Source organism: Polypterus senegalus, chromosome 17, assembly GCF_016835505.1.
Source record: "Polypterus senegalus isolate Bchr_013 chromosome 17, ASM1683550v1, whole genome shotgun sequence".
NCBI lineage: Eukaryota > Metazoa > Chordata > Cladistia > Polypteriformes > Polypteridae > Polypterus > Polypterus senegalus.
In genome coordinates this window covers 70,552,404-70,567,093 of record NC_053170.1, presented here as the reverse complement: position 1 = coordinate 70,567,093, position 14,690 = coordinate 70,552,404, and the positions used below count along the sequence as shown (strand labels likewise).

Here is a 14,690-nt window from a genome sequence, read left to right as displayed (position 1 = left end):
ACTGACATACACATATGACATTGAAAACATTTTGAGTTATCACATAACATAACTTACATGTCCATTAAAAAAAACTAGAGTACCCAAAGAAAAACCCATTTATATAAAGAGAGAGCTAGCCGACTCCACATAGACAGAAAACAGCTGTGGAATTTAAACCCAGGATACTAAATCCAACAGGGAGCAGTGCTTACCATTCAGTCACTGTTTTACCCCAACTGAGTTCAATTCAAACAATAAAACGAGTGTAAAAGTAAGGCTTCTTACATGGATTTGTTAACTTATGTTCTAGCTTTCGCAGAGTTTTGAGCCACACATAATTCCCAGCCTCTCATTGTTGTTTGCTCTCTTATACTGTAATGACCACTGTTTGCTGAATGTTTTTCACTTCTTCTCTTACATTACCTTTTATATTTTAAATTACATAAACTGGCAGGGAACTGTGCATAGCAATTCTGTTTTAATTGTCACTTATACATTATTAAATTATTGCAGCTACCCCAAAAGCCACCAGTTCAACTGTTTTTTCACCAAGTTTCATCTTCTGCTTGAATATACTGAATTCACCAATTAAGCAAATTGCCACACAAGACACCCTACTCCACATTGGTCTTAAGCAGCTAATTTTACCAAGACAGACCACACTGTTTACCTTGCCTGGCGCTAACACTTATCCCATTTTATTATTATGGGTTTACTTTGACCAAAAAATGAATGCATGCTGAAACTTAAAAGAAGAAAAAAATAAAAAGTATATTTTGTAATGAGTGCTGTATTTCCACTGTAGATTCACTCTTTGTGATCAGACCGAGTACATCTATACTTTGCCCAAAACAGGTAGGAGAGTCCTGCTGCACCTCAGTGCATCAGCAATAACTCTGCATGTGTGCATGAATGTGCATGTGTGCGCGCTCAAGTATAAAAAGCACAAAGCTCACAGCTGAACTCCAGACTCCAGTCCATCTGTTTTTTGCAACACGCAGTTCATTCCTCGGGGCAATTTTCCATCTCCCAGCCTACCGCTGGCCCTCTCTGCATATCAATCACAGTAATGGGGTTCATAGTCTTTTCAGAAATCTAGGTCAAAAGCAGCCTTCAAATGGGGGGGTGAACCAGTCACAACAACAACATCATCATCATCATCATCGTCATCATCAAATCCACCCCAGCTTATAAGAGTATAGATTAGCTGCATTCCATGCAAACTACTACTAGTCAGTAAAGCAGGATAAAAAAAGATTGAGAAGCATGACATAGAAACAACAAAAAAAAAAAACGCACAGTGATGGCCCTCAAAATTTACAGTTTCAATTTGTTTCCTAGACCCACAGGATAAAAAAAAAGAAAATATCAGAAACTAAACAAAGCAAAACCTTGAGATCTGCAAAGCAAGGGTACCTGCACAGTGAGAATGTAACAAAGAGTGACTTTTCAAATAAAGCTTACAACATACACAAATTTCAAAACAAACCAAAATCTTTCTGTTCAAATATTCTATTTCAATGCAATCCTAAAAAATCTTTTTTAGTCAGAGGCACAAAGTAAATTTCAAGAAGGACACTTGTCCTACGCCTTTAAACACATTATATATTTGAATGGAAACATTAAAAATATCATAATTGTGCAATTTCACAACTTCATCACAACATAATGTTAAAAATGCATAGCTGAAAACATTAAATTAAGTACAGCATTTCAAATCAATTTCAACTGGCCAGGGCACAGGCAGAAGGATCCTCCCACGGATGAAGCTGGTACTCTGCTCCTTGGTGATTTAAACAAGTCAGTAAAGTTCACTCTGGCAGAAGAGAGAGAAGGAAAAAAAAAAAAACCACACACACACACACACCCAATGCAGTAGAAGATGTAGAACCAGCACATCTACTTTGCTCTCCGCTTTACACAAGACAGACCCAGACAAACAGAAGAGGACAGAACAGCTCGCCTGCCCACTTTTATTTTTTCCCTCTACTTTTTAAAAATAATATGCAACTTACCAGATCTTTAGGTTGCTGGGATAAGACAGCAAAGGTGGAGATGTGTTCACAGAGACATTTGGTGTGGACAGAATGAAATCGGATGGTTTGGCAGCCTTGAGTGTCCCAGTTTTCTGTGCCAACCTCCCTGATTAACAGGAAAGGGGAGAGAGAGGAACAGAAAAGAAGAAACACACACACACATATATATACAGAAAGTGAGAGAGAGGCATTCAAATTATAAAGCACACCATGACACACAGTTCCTATAGACTCATTAACCCCCTCAGGATTGCCGTGCCTACAAAGCAGGCACAGATTCATCCAAGCGCTCAGCTTGCACAAACAGGTCATATTGGTACCCCTTCAAAAGCGCTTCTTGCTTTAGGAAATAACTGCACTCATTTTCATATCTGAAGAGTTGGATGTTTGAAAAAGCTAGCAAAAATGTAAATTTTAAATGGGTCCCATATGAAGATGTCCTACAGGATTACACTAAAGCGGTCTGTGTGGTGCACAGCCTTGCTTCAGAACGATATAGCACATTTTAATATGGGGAAGTTTCCTTAGTTAGAAAAGTGCTAGCAGGTACTCTGTGAGATTCCCTTGACGGCTTCAATGACCTTCTTATAATCATCAAACAGATCAGAAAACAAGCTTCATTAGAAAAGTAACCATTTGGGTTGGGAGCAGCTCGTAAAAGAGGTGGGTGGACAAGAAAAACCTTCAGATAGGAACCAAGAAGAAAAATTGCTTTTGGGACCAAAGTCAGCATTTCACTCCCTCAGATGAGATACTGCATCAGCAAAATTTAGCATGCAGTGGAGAGGCACCCAGAGAAGGGGATTGGAGGCAGTCAGCAAAGAGTGTGTCTCTGCAGACTCACAGTATTTACATGATAATACAAACGTCATTGCTTCATTTTAATAGTGATGGTATGCAGGAAGCTACCCGTTTTTTAATCTCAGGGGCACCTTTTAGGTTATGTAGGAGTTCTGTGACACTCTTGCATTCAAAATCCAAGTTTTGATTTTAAACTGTAAAATTAGGAATCTTTTTTTTTGACAGTTTAAGTTGAAACATTCACAACACCCTTCATACTGGTTTTATAGGATTCTATAATGGAAAGCCAAGCAATGAAGAATGAAGGTCATGAGAGATTCTCAGGAAAACTGTGCAAGAATCCTATTTGACATTCATCTGGGGGAGTGGGGTCATAAAGAACAAATTCTACAATCGAAAAGAGTGGGTCACCATTACTTCTGCATTATATATATGTACTGTTTCAGTGGCATTCAGTTTTCTTAATTACAAGAAATTTTTAGAGGAAAAATATATGTCAGGAGAAAATTGTATATTACTATAGTTAAAAAGGACTTCACTGACTTAGATCTACAAAGAACATTAGGTGGAAAGGATGAAGTGAATGCCACAGTGGTAACAGAAATACCTGTATTTCATTTACACTGCTTCCATTTGCGTCAAGGCAGAGAGGTAGCAAACTAGTCTCATTGAAAATATCAGCAAGAGCTGACATGTAATCCTGCATAACAGGAGAAAATAGTCCTACCTGACATTCTACTATTGGGAAGTAAAATTAATAACCTGAGCTTATGATTTCTCAGGCTTGAGCTTGTGTTCTCTCATTTAAGATCCCTGATCAAACAGTATGAGAACTCAAATAAGCATGCTTTGTAGAAATGGCAAAAATGAAAACCACCTCAACAGAATATTTTTCTACTTTTTAGTAAATGTGTTTTTCATTTTTCTGTCATGACTTACTGCTTCCATGTCCTTTTAATAATGACAGTCATTAGGAGAACAAGCACCCCAATAGCTGCAATAATTAAAAATAATTTTTAACAAATTTTAATAACGATAATTTTTGACCTTCTAGCTTAAAAGTGAGAGTTTATATAGATTATTACATAATCTATCAAATCATTTATCAGTTATATCCTTTTTTTGAACCTACTTTTTCTGTTTAAGAGTTGTGTGGCTCGAGCAGCACTGAGAGTAAGGCACAAATGAACCCCAGGTAGGTCAGCACTCAGCCACAGATTATCACACACAAATCCACCCTCACTTATACCAAACTGAAATGCACACATAGTCACCATTTCACTAAACCTGCATGCCTTTGGAATGTGGGACTAAAAACATGCAAACAAAGACAGAGGTCAGCCTAGAATTTAAATTCAGGTCCCTGAATCTGTGAGACAACTTTGCCAACTACAAAATAATTTAATGCACACTGCTTGTTAAGCAAATTTAAGGACAAGCCTTCCTAATATTAAAAAAATTACTGATTTATTAAACAGGGAGAACAAATGTTCTAGGTACATATATTCTAAGTATTGCATACATTGTGTCCGTGATGATGAAAAGACGATACAAAATCTCTGCACTGAGTAAAGACGTTTACACTGCATTGATGAAGAATTTAATAAGCAACTTGAAATGACCAGTGCTACATCTGGTAAGAATGTATGTCTTATGTAACATTTAAGTGGCACTTTTGTACTTATACACTCTATACAATCTATACACTATTGGTAATGTGTACTTGTATTTGCCAGTTTCCAAGGTGACTTGAAATCAAGATAGATGATGATTGTGTACATACAGTGCTTGCAGAAAGTATTCAGTCCACTTCACTTTTACACATTTTGCTGTTGCAACCATATGCTAAAATTACTTAAACAACACTCCAGAGTAACAGGATTTTAAAAAATTTTTTGCAAATTAATAAAAAAAAAAAACTGAAATATGACATTGAAGTATTCATGCCCTTTGTTATGACAGTTGAAATCTGTCTAAGATTCATCGCAGTCTATTGATCATTATTAGGATGTTTCTACACCTTGTTTGGAGTCTACCTGTATTCAAATCAATTTTTTGGACATGATTTACCCTTGAGTTCTTAAGGAGGTTAAAGAGTACTGTGGAGGATGGCCGGAGCCCTTACCCGGCCAGGACACCTAGAGTATGGAAAGACAGGGGGATAGAGAATTTTCGGGACAGTTTCTCCCCTAGGCCGATAGAGAGCAGCCCTCTTGGTTTCCAGTGGGTTCATGGGTCATGAGCATGGGAGCTCAACCCTGCTGGGGCCCATGGCCACCACCAGGGGGTGCATGGACATTTTCAGGGCCGGAAGGAGGGAGACAAAACTTGCCAGGAGGAGTGGAGGAGAAAAGAGAGAGAAGAAGAAGAAGAGATTTATATATTGTGTGCTGTGCTGTGCTGTGCTTGGGGACTGTGTTTGGTTTGTGGGAGATGGTGAAGACGTTTCCCACAAGGGAAAAGAAAATAAAAAGCCTGGTGTGGTTTGCAGTTGAGCCTCTGCGTCTGTTTGTGCCATGTTGGGTCGGCGATGCCCACCTTGGAGGTCCACAGTACATATATAAACCCTTGACACATATTTTTTAAAAAGTCACTGCACACTTGGGAAATTTCAAATGACTGGAAAATGGCAAATATTACCCTGCTATATAAAAAGGGTGACTAAGCAGATCCAAGCAACTATAGGATAGTAAGCTTAATGTGCATCGCATGAAAATTAATGGAAGGAATTATTAAGGATAATATTGAGCAGCATATGGCAAGTACAGGAGATTTACTGAACAGTTCACATGGGTCAAGAAGAGGGATGTCTTGTTTTACTAATATGCTGGAATTCTATGAGGATCTGATCGAAGTGGAGCATATGATATTATTTATCTGGACTTTCACAAAGCAATTGATAAGGTGCCACATGACAGGTTGGGCATCAAACTAAAAGAAGTGGGAATTCAGGGTGATGTTTTTAGATGGATGCAGAATTAGCTCAGACAAAGGAAGCAGAGGGTGATGGTGCGAGGAACCTCATCAGAATTGGGTGATGTAAGAGTGGCGTTCCACAGGGGTCAGTGCTAGGGCTGCTGCTATTTTTAATATAAATGATCTGCATAACAATACTGTATAAGTAACAAGTCAGTTAAGTTTGCTGATGATACCAAGATAGGTGGACTGGCAGATAATCTGGAATATGTTAAGTCATAACAGAGGGACTTCGACAGCATACAGGTTGAGCAGTTTAATGTCAGTAAATATAAAGTTTTACACATAAGAAGTAAAAATGTTAGGTTTGAATACACAATGAAAAGGATTTAGGAGTCGTAGTGGACTCTATGCTATCAACTTCCTGACAGTGTTCAGAAGCCTTTAAGAAGGTTAACAGAATATTTATTTATATACATTAGCATGATGTGTGGAGTACAAGTCCAAGGAGGTTAAGCTCAAGCTTTATAATGCACAGGTGAGTCCTCATCTGGAGTACTGTATGTAGTTTTGGTCACCAGGCTATAAAAAGGATATAGCAGCGTAGAAAAGGTCCAGAGAAGAGTGACTAGGCTCACTGCAGGGCTACATGGGGTGACTTTTGAAGAAAGATTAAAAGAGCAATAACCAAGCCATGAGTTGAAATGAATTGCCTGAAGAACTTAAAGAGAAGATTGTGCTTAGGCACAGCTCTGGAGAAGGCTACAAAAAATTCTGCACCATTGAAGGTTCCCAGGTGTAGAGTGGCCTTCATAATTCCTAAATATCATAAATTTGGAAAAACCATGACTCTTCCTAGAGATGACTCCTTGAAACTTTAAACCGAGCAATTGTAGGTGAAGAGGGTTAGAAAGAGAATTGACCAAGAACCCAATGGGTCACTCTAGCTAAGTTCCAGTGTGAAGATGGGAGAAACTTCCTAAAGGACAACCACCACTTAAACACTCTACTAATCTGGGCAGAGTGGCCAGGTGACACATGACTGCAAGAAACAAGATTCTGTGACCTGAAGAAACCAAGATTTAACTGTTTGGTCTCAATTCACATCTGGGAGAAATCAGGCACTGATCATCACATATTGAAACATCATGCCATGGGTTTTTTTTTAGTGGCAGAGACTGGGATACAAGACAGGGTTGAGAAAAACTGAGCTGAGGAAAATACAGAGATAGGCTTAATGAGAACCTGCTCCAAAGTGCTCTTGACTGAAAGTTCACCATCCAACAGGACAATGACCCTAAGCAAAAAGTAAAGACAACACAGAAGTGGCTTAGGGACAACTGGTATTGTCCTTGAGTGCCTCAGCCAAAACGTAGATTTGAACCCAATCAAACATCTCTGTAGGGATATAAAATATCTGTTGTAAGAGAAAAGAAAAATGAATTGATTGAAACTGTCTGGCTATTAAACTAGGACATCCTGATTTCCCCTGTACCAGCACATTTAAATAAGAAAATGAAATCATATATAAAATTTTACTTTATATTTTGTTCTCTGATAAGTTTGTAAATAAGAAGTATTATTTGTTTTAACTAAGCATTCACACATGACTCTCAATTATTAACTATTTTGAGACTTAACATAATACTTAATGCATAGATTTGTTTATGTACAATACCATGAATCTGTATGCTGATTGGCGTGATTGAATTGCTTTGTAGTCATATGTAAATGAACCTAGCTGATTAAAGGAAGCTTACTGTTAGGTTTCTTTAGTCTGCCATAATGCATTGAAAAAGGCACATGGGGGCTCTTCCTCTTGGCATAAATAAATGACAGCCATGTTTGAATTTAATTTACAACAATGTATTGAGACTGAGTACTTTCCACAACAGTTTTGGTTTCAAACCCTGGTTTGTTATCTTATCTCACCACAATTATCACCTGTGCTGATCTCGAGTTGATGCATTTTCACTACTAGGCTGATTCGCATTGGAATAATGTTCCTTACTGCCGCTGAATTGTCTCTGTGGATGGGATTGTGTAGCTGCTGGACAGACATGATGGAGGTCAGAGGTCATGGTAGATGGGAGAAAAATACAGAAATTGTTGGTATTATGTAATTCATTTTTGTGCTTGTGTAGCTTTCACTGCTGTAGTCTTGTGTGAGAGATAGAATTTAACAATGTTGGAGTCAAAAAAAATCAAAAGAGAGAGTTTATGCTGTCTTGGGGAATTGGTGGCAATGATGAATAATGGTAGGTGGCTCTTGGCCTGCATGAAGTTTCAACAGATGAAAATGTCCTTGAGTGTGGCCACACTGAGTGATGCCCACAGGAGTTTTCCCTCCCTATCTATGCTTTCCTTAACTCATGACCGCCGAATTTCCCTTGTTGATATGCCAGGACTGTGTGTGGATACCACTTTCGGATTAATCGCTGTCAATGCGTGTGGCAGGTGCAACTTCAACAGAAGTGAACATTCCAGGCCTTTCTTTTGGTTTAAGTTATAGGGCCTCAGTATTGAGGGGTAAAATACCATATGGGATCATACATGACTGAGCTCAGTATGAAGAGCAATAAAGCTTGAGATTTAGAACATACTGGGTGGCTAAAGCCTTATTTAGGGAAAAGCTTTCAGTAGTGAGGCAAAGGAATGATACTTCCTTCTTTCAAGACTTTTTAAATTTATTAGTGCTTGCAAAGCCAATACATACGGATGCTGATTCTAAACAAAGTGGGTTAGTAGTACTAAGAATTAAAGAAAAATTCCTGCAGATTTATTTTATATTTGTAAAGTGTTCAAAACCAGAGCAGAATTCCACTGATGGTAAAGCAGGAAGTATGGCAATTTGAAAAATAATATTCAACACTGTAATGGGGTGACTGATTAACTAGCTAAGAACTTAAAATAAAAAAAAAAATCTTAATTTACAGCAAGAGAGCGAAAAAAAGTTTGAAAAGAATAAAAGGTGAAAATGCTATTGAAAGGAGTAAAAATGTTGCTTTAGTTGTTTTATAAGGTGGCATGTTTGGAGAAAAATGTTGACAGTGATTAAACGGGCTAAGTGAACGCTGGATGTGTCTGATAATGTTTTATAACGGCTAAAAACAGTATGTAAAAAGGATTTGTTTGCCTGCAATGAATTTTAAAATTTATGTCATTTTAATCATTAATGCAATTGCTGAGAAAATTAGAAATATCTTTGTATCTGAAATAATTTGGGTTAAAATATTATGTGTTTTGTATATGCATTTTATGAATTTTATATGTAAAGCATGAATAAGGATACTGTTCAATTGATTAAGTATTAAATATTAAATATTTTTAAATAGAAATATATACATACACAAGTTGTCAGGTACTTTGACAAATGGCTTAGCATCTTTTGAAAATTAGAAAGGAAAGGTACTATGGTGGCAGAATAAGAAAATGAAAGTTTAAATTCCAATATTTTTTCTGTGTAGACTGTGCATGTTCTTCATGTGCTGGATTGGCTCTTGTGCATGTGTGTACAACTTGTAGTGGGCTAGCATTCTGTCTAGGTATACTCCATGCAGAGTTATGCTCTAGCAATAAGGGCAGTGTATAAATAATGCAACAGAAAATGTTTAACCAATAAACAGGGTAGACTGTGCTTTATCTACAAAATCCACAATCTGAAAAAAGTAGCAAAGAAAACCACAAGATATCAATGACACACCATGTGTGAACTAACTTTAACAGAAAGGTATGGGTAAAGAAATCAATGTTGTTAAGCATAGATAAAGTGTATTTATTAGACTATTTTCTTATAATTAGAACAATGTCATGTTTAACTGACAAAAGTATCAGAAGCTCCATTTAAATATGCAACAGTGTGAAGAGCTAACTACCTTGAGGGGATTTTAAATATAAATAGACTTTGAATTATAAGCCATTTATTGTATATTATATATATTGATTTCCCTTCTGATCCCTTCCTAATGCTTAAGCATTGAGTATATTTTAAATGGGAAATACAATAGAATGTTATTGTTTGCATGACTACATAGTTGATAGAAGGTTTAGTTTTATTTCCTATAATTTGATGTTCTAATAAAACATTCTGGACAGTTTATTCAAATTCAAAACCCGAAGGTTGAAATGTAATTAGTAGTAAAAACAACAGCTTAAGGAAACATAGCTGGAATATGTGTAAGGGAACTGTTTTAGTTTTACAATAATATTTTAAGAGATATGATTAAAGTGGCACAATTGTGCAGTGGTAGCATAGCTGCCTCCGTTCTGGGTTTTTCTTGTGTGAAATTTGCATGTTCTCTCTGTGTTTCTCTGTTTCCTCCAGGTGCTCCGCTTTCCTCCCACAGTCCAAAGACATTCACGCTAGGTGAATTGGCAACACTAAATTGGCCCTAATGGGTGTGTGCCCCCTGTTCAGGGGATTGTTCCTGCTTTATACCCCTTCCCTGTACTTAAAAAAAACGGAGATATGCTTAATAGATGAATTTCAAGATCATTTCAGCTGAAATAATATCATTTGATATAATTTAACACTAGAATTACCAGAGCTTACGAAAAAACTCGTAGATCCATCCCACCTTAAATCGCTTCTCACCTCTCTGTCAGCATCTTTTGTCCTTTAAATGTGTTGATAAGCAGCAAGCAGCAAGCAGTCTGCTATCACATCCCCCATCGGCGCACAGTTTTCTCAGGTCAAGTCTGTTTACCTGCGTGTCAGTTGCTTGGAGTCGTATAGAGTGAGAAATCAAGCAAAATCACACCTTATATAAATACTATATCATTATTTGGAACACTTGCATTTCATGTGTGTTCCGTGTCTACAACGATCTATGTAAACACATCGTTAAAAAAGAAATGTTTTTCATGCTTTAGTAATAATTGACAAAATATTGACATGAAGTTTATAATGTGTGAAACCTGAAGTCCAAATATCAAAGAAAAACTTTCACAAAAGGTACAAATATAACAGAACAAGTGTGCTTTTATTCAAAAATATAACTGCAGAAAAACAGCACGTGTTAGGGTGTGAAATTCACACGCGCAACATTATCAACTGTTGACTGATAATAGAAACTTCATGGGTTTTTTTTATTTATTTAGTTTCATTCTCTCAGTCGCGTCGCATTAACGATCCTACCCTACCCAGCCCCCCCACATCTGACACTGCTGTTTTCACATAAAGACGTGCTATACTTGTGACTTTAGACTGTAGGAAGTAAGTAACTAAATCCAAATAAATAACATTCGATCTGGCTCTTATATACAAAGTATAGCGACGGCAGCTTCCATCTGCAGCTATAGACTCTTTAGTTCGCAAGCGACTTTCCACGCTAGTGTTTACATCTGGACGGTGTATGTGCCCTAAAAAGAAGTCTGACTGCATTCTCGTACCAATGCTTGCGAACTGAAGTGTCTGCGTGCACTTTTCGTGGCATTACACGTGTATTTTTTGAGCATGCCCGTGTCGCTCAAACACAGAAAGCGCTGCAGTGTACTTGTGACTTTAGGCTGTAGGAAGTAAGTAACTAAATCCAAATAAATAATATTCGATCAGGCTTTTATGTAAGTAACATATAAATGATGATGTACAAGTATAACAAAACAAGTGCACTTTTATTCAAGACTATAACCGAAGAAAAAAGAAAGCAAGTTACAGTACTTTGTATATAAGAGCCAGTTATTTATGTTATTTATTTGGATTTAGTTACTTACTTTCTACAGCCTAAAGTCACAAGTATAGCGCATCTTTATGTGAAAACAGCAGTGTCAGATGGGGGGGGGGGGTGGGGGGGATATTAGGGTAGGATCGTGAATGCGACTGAGAAAATGAAACTGAATAAAAAAAAAAAGCTAACCTTTACAAGTATCATACATTTACATCGGCTGTTACAGACTGAAATCAAATGTATGTTTTTATTCTAAAACAGTAATAATAAAAGCAATTCACTTCTCAAAACGGACTCGTCAGGGATTGAAGCCATGAAGTTTCGATTACCAGTCAACAGTTGATACCGTTGCACCACCGAAGCAGTTGCAGTAAATGCGTGTCAATGTCGCACCCTAACGCTTGTTGTTTTGCTGCAGTTATATTTTTGAATAAAAGCACACTTGTTCTGTTATATTTGTACCTTTTGTTAAAGTGTTTCTTTGATATTTGGACTTCAGGCTTCACACATTATAAAAACTTCATGTCTACATTTTATCAATTATTACTAAAATATGAAAAACGTTTCTTTTTTAACGATGTGTTTACATAGATCATTGTTGACACGGAACACACATGAAATGCAAGTGTTCCAAATAACGATATAGTATTCATAAAAGGTGTGATTTTGCTTGATTTCTCACTCTATACAACTCCAAGCAACTGACACGCAGGTAAACAGACTTGAGCTGTGAAAACAGTGCGCTGATGGGGGATGTGATAGCAGACTGCTTGCTGCTTATCAACACATTTAAAGGACAAAACACGAGGCTGAGTCTCAGTACTTTAGCAAAACCAACTTTATTCAGCTTGAAACAGGAACAGCACGGTTATTTATTGTAGCGGGATCTACCACTCTCCAAAGCCCAGACACAGTAATCAGGCAGGGTTGTGGCCAGTTAGAGGCCAAGCAATACTGTTCACTGCAGTTATAATGTTCCTTGCATCATCCATCGATGGCAGGTTCTCATAGCACAACCACAAACCTTTTGGATTTGTTTTTGCAGCGAGCTGCCACAGTGATGGGAGCTTGCGGTTGCCCCGGCAACTATTAGGCTGTCTTCCACAGGCGCTAACGCTTTGGAGTGCTTTTGAGTTCAGCATGTCGTCCCGTTTGAGGGAGTCCCAAAATAATTTAGAAACCTTACAATATATATTGTATGAATTACCTGTTAGCTTTAGACATAGTGAAATATTTATCACTCTTGTACAGTAGATGATTTTAAAAATCAGAGCCTGAAATATAGTAAAAAAATGTGGACATACTTGAACAATATTACGAAAAAGGGAATGTGGAGCCTGTTTTAGCATATTTAGATTTTTTTTTTAAACTAATTATAAATTCACTAGTCTAGACTGGATTTCTTCCTCAGCTTCTGCTTAATGTGCTGACTGAGAGAAGTTCTCTGGAGGACACTAGTACTACATTACCTTCCATTAACCATTAGCTCCCTTGCTTGCATGCACAGACCACTCCTCATCTTCAAGGGGTACAATGAGCACACAAACAAACACATTTGTATTTTAGAATAATAGATCTGACTTTTTAAAACCAGGAACTAAAACATATACCAAACGGTAAAAGTGTAAAAAGGGGGAAATGGTTGATACTGTGTTACAGGTGGTGTGAAAAACTATTTGCCCCCTTCCTGATTTCTTATTCTTTTGCATGTTTGTCACACAAAATGTTTCTGATCATCAAACACATTTAACTATTAGTCAAATATAACACAAGTAAACACAAAATGCAGTTTTTAAATGATGGTTTTTATTATTTAGGGAGAAAAAATCCAAACCTACATGGCCCTGTGTGAAAAAGTAATTGCCCCTTGTTAAAAATAACCTAACTGTGGTGTATCACACCTGAGTTCAATTTCCGTAGCCACCCCCAGGCCTGATTACTGCCACACCTGTTTCAATCAAGAAATCACTTAAATAGGAGCTGCCTGACACAGAGAAGTAGACCAAAAGCACCTCAAAAGCTAGACATCTTGCCAAGATCCAAAGAAATTCAGGAACAAATGAGAACAGAAGTAATTGAGATCTATCAGTCTGGTAAAGGTTATAAAGCCATTTCTAAAGCTTTGGGACTCTAGCGAACCACAGTGAGAGCCATTATCCACAAATGGCAAAAACATGGAACAGTGGTGAACCTTCCCAGGAGTGGCCGGCCGACCAAAATTACCCCAAGAGCGCAGAGACAACTCATCTGAGAGGTCACAAAAGACCCCAGGACAACGTCTAAAGAACTGCAGGCCTCACTTGCCTCAATTAAGGTCAGTGTTCACGACTCCACCATAAGAAAGAGACTGGCAAAACGGCCTGCATGGCAGATTTCCAAGACGCAAACCACTGTTAAGCAAAAAGAACATTAGGGCTCGTCTCAATTTTGCTAAGAAACATCTCAATGATTGCCAAGACTTTTGGGAAAATACCTTGTGGACTGATGAGACAAAAGTTGAACTTTTTGGAAGGCAAATGTCCCGTTACGTCTGGCGTAAAAGGAACACAGCATTTCATCAGAAAAAGAACATCATACCAACAGTAAAATATGGTGGTGGTAGTGTGATGGTCTGGGGTTGTTTTGCTGCTTCAGGACCTGAAAGGCTTGCTGTGATAGATGGAACCATGAATTCTACTGTCTACCAAAAAATCCTGAAGGAGAATGTCCGGCCATCTGTTCGTCAACTCAAGCTGAAGCGATCTTGGGTTCTGCAACAGGACAATGACCCAAAACACACCAGCAAATCCACCTCTGAATGGCTGAAGAAAAACAAAATGAAGACTTTGGAGTGGCCTAGTCAAAGTCCTGACCTGAATCCAATTGAGATGCTATGGCATGACCTTAAAAAGGTGGTTCATGCTAGAAAACCCTCAAATAAAGCTGAATTACAACAATTCTGCAAAGATGAGTGGGCCAAAATTCCTCCAGAGCGCTGTAAAAGACTCATTGCAAGTTATCGCAAACGCTTGATTGCAGTTATTGCTGCTAAGGGTGGCCCAACCAGTTATTAGGTTCAGGGGGCAATTACTTTTTCACACAGGCAATGTAGGTTTAGATTTTTTTTTCTCCCTAAATTATAAAAACCATCATTTAAAAGCTGCATTTTGTGTTTACTTGTGTTATATTTGACTAATGGTTAAATGTGTTTGATGATCAGAAACATTTTGTGTGACAAACATGCAAAAGAATAAGAAATCAGGAAGGGGGCAAATAGTTTTTCACACCACTGTATAGTAAATTGACTTTA

At 37.7% G+C, this 14,690-nt stretch overlaps 1 protein-coding gene across 10 annotated transcripts in view; it reads right to left on the bottom strand.

Annotated features, from left to right (window-relative positions):
* adgrb2 (adhesion G protein-coupled receptor B2) overlaps window positions 1-14,690 on the bottom strand; it is a 1,037,854-nt gene that overhangs the window by 234,680 nt on the left and 788,484 nt on the right. For all 10 annotated transcript variants that reach the window (XM_039740905.1, XM_039740908.1, XM_039740904.1 and 7 more), the window contains one exon: window positions 1,998-2,124. In XM_039740905.1, coding sequence (XP_039596839.1) covers window positions 1,998-2,124 — 127 coding nt within the window. The remainder of the gene's footprint in view (window positions 1-1,997; window positions 2,125-14,690) is intronic.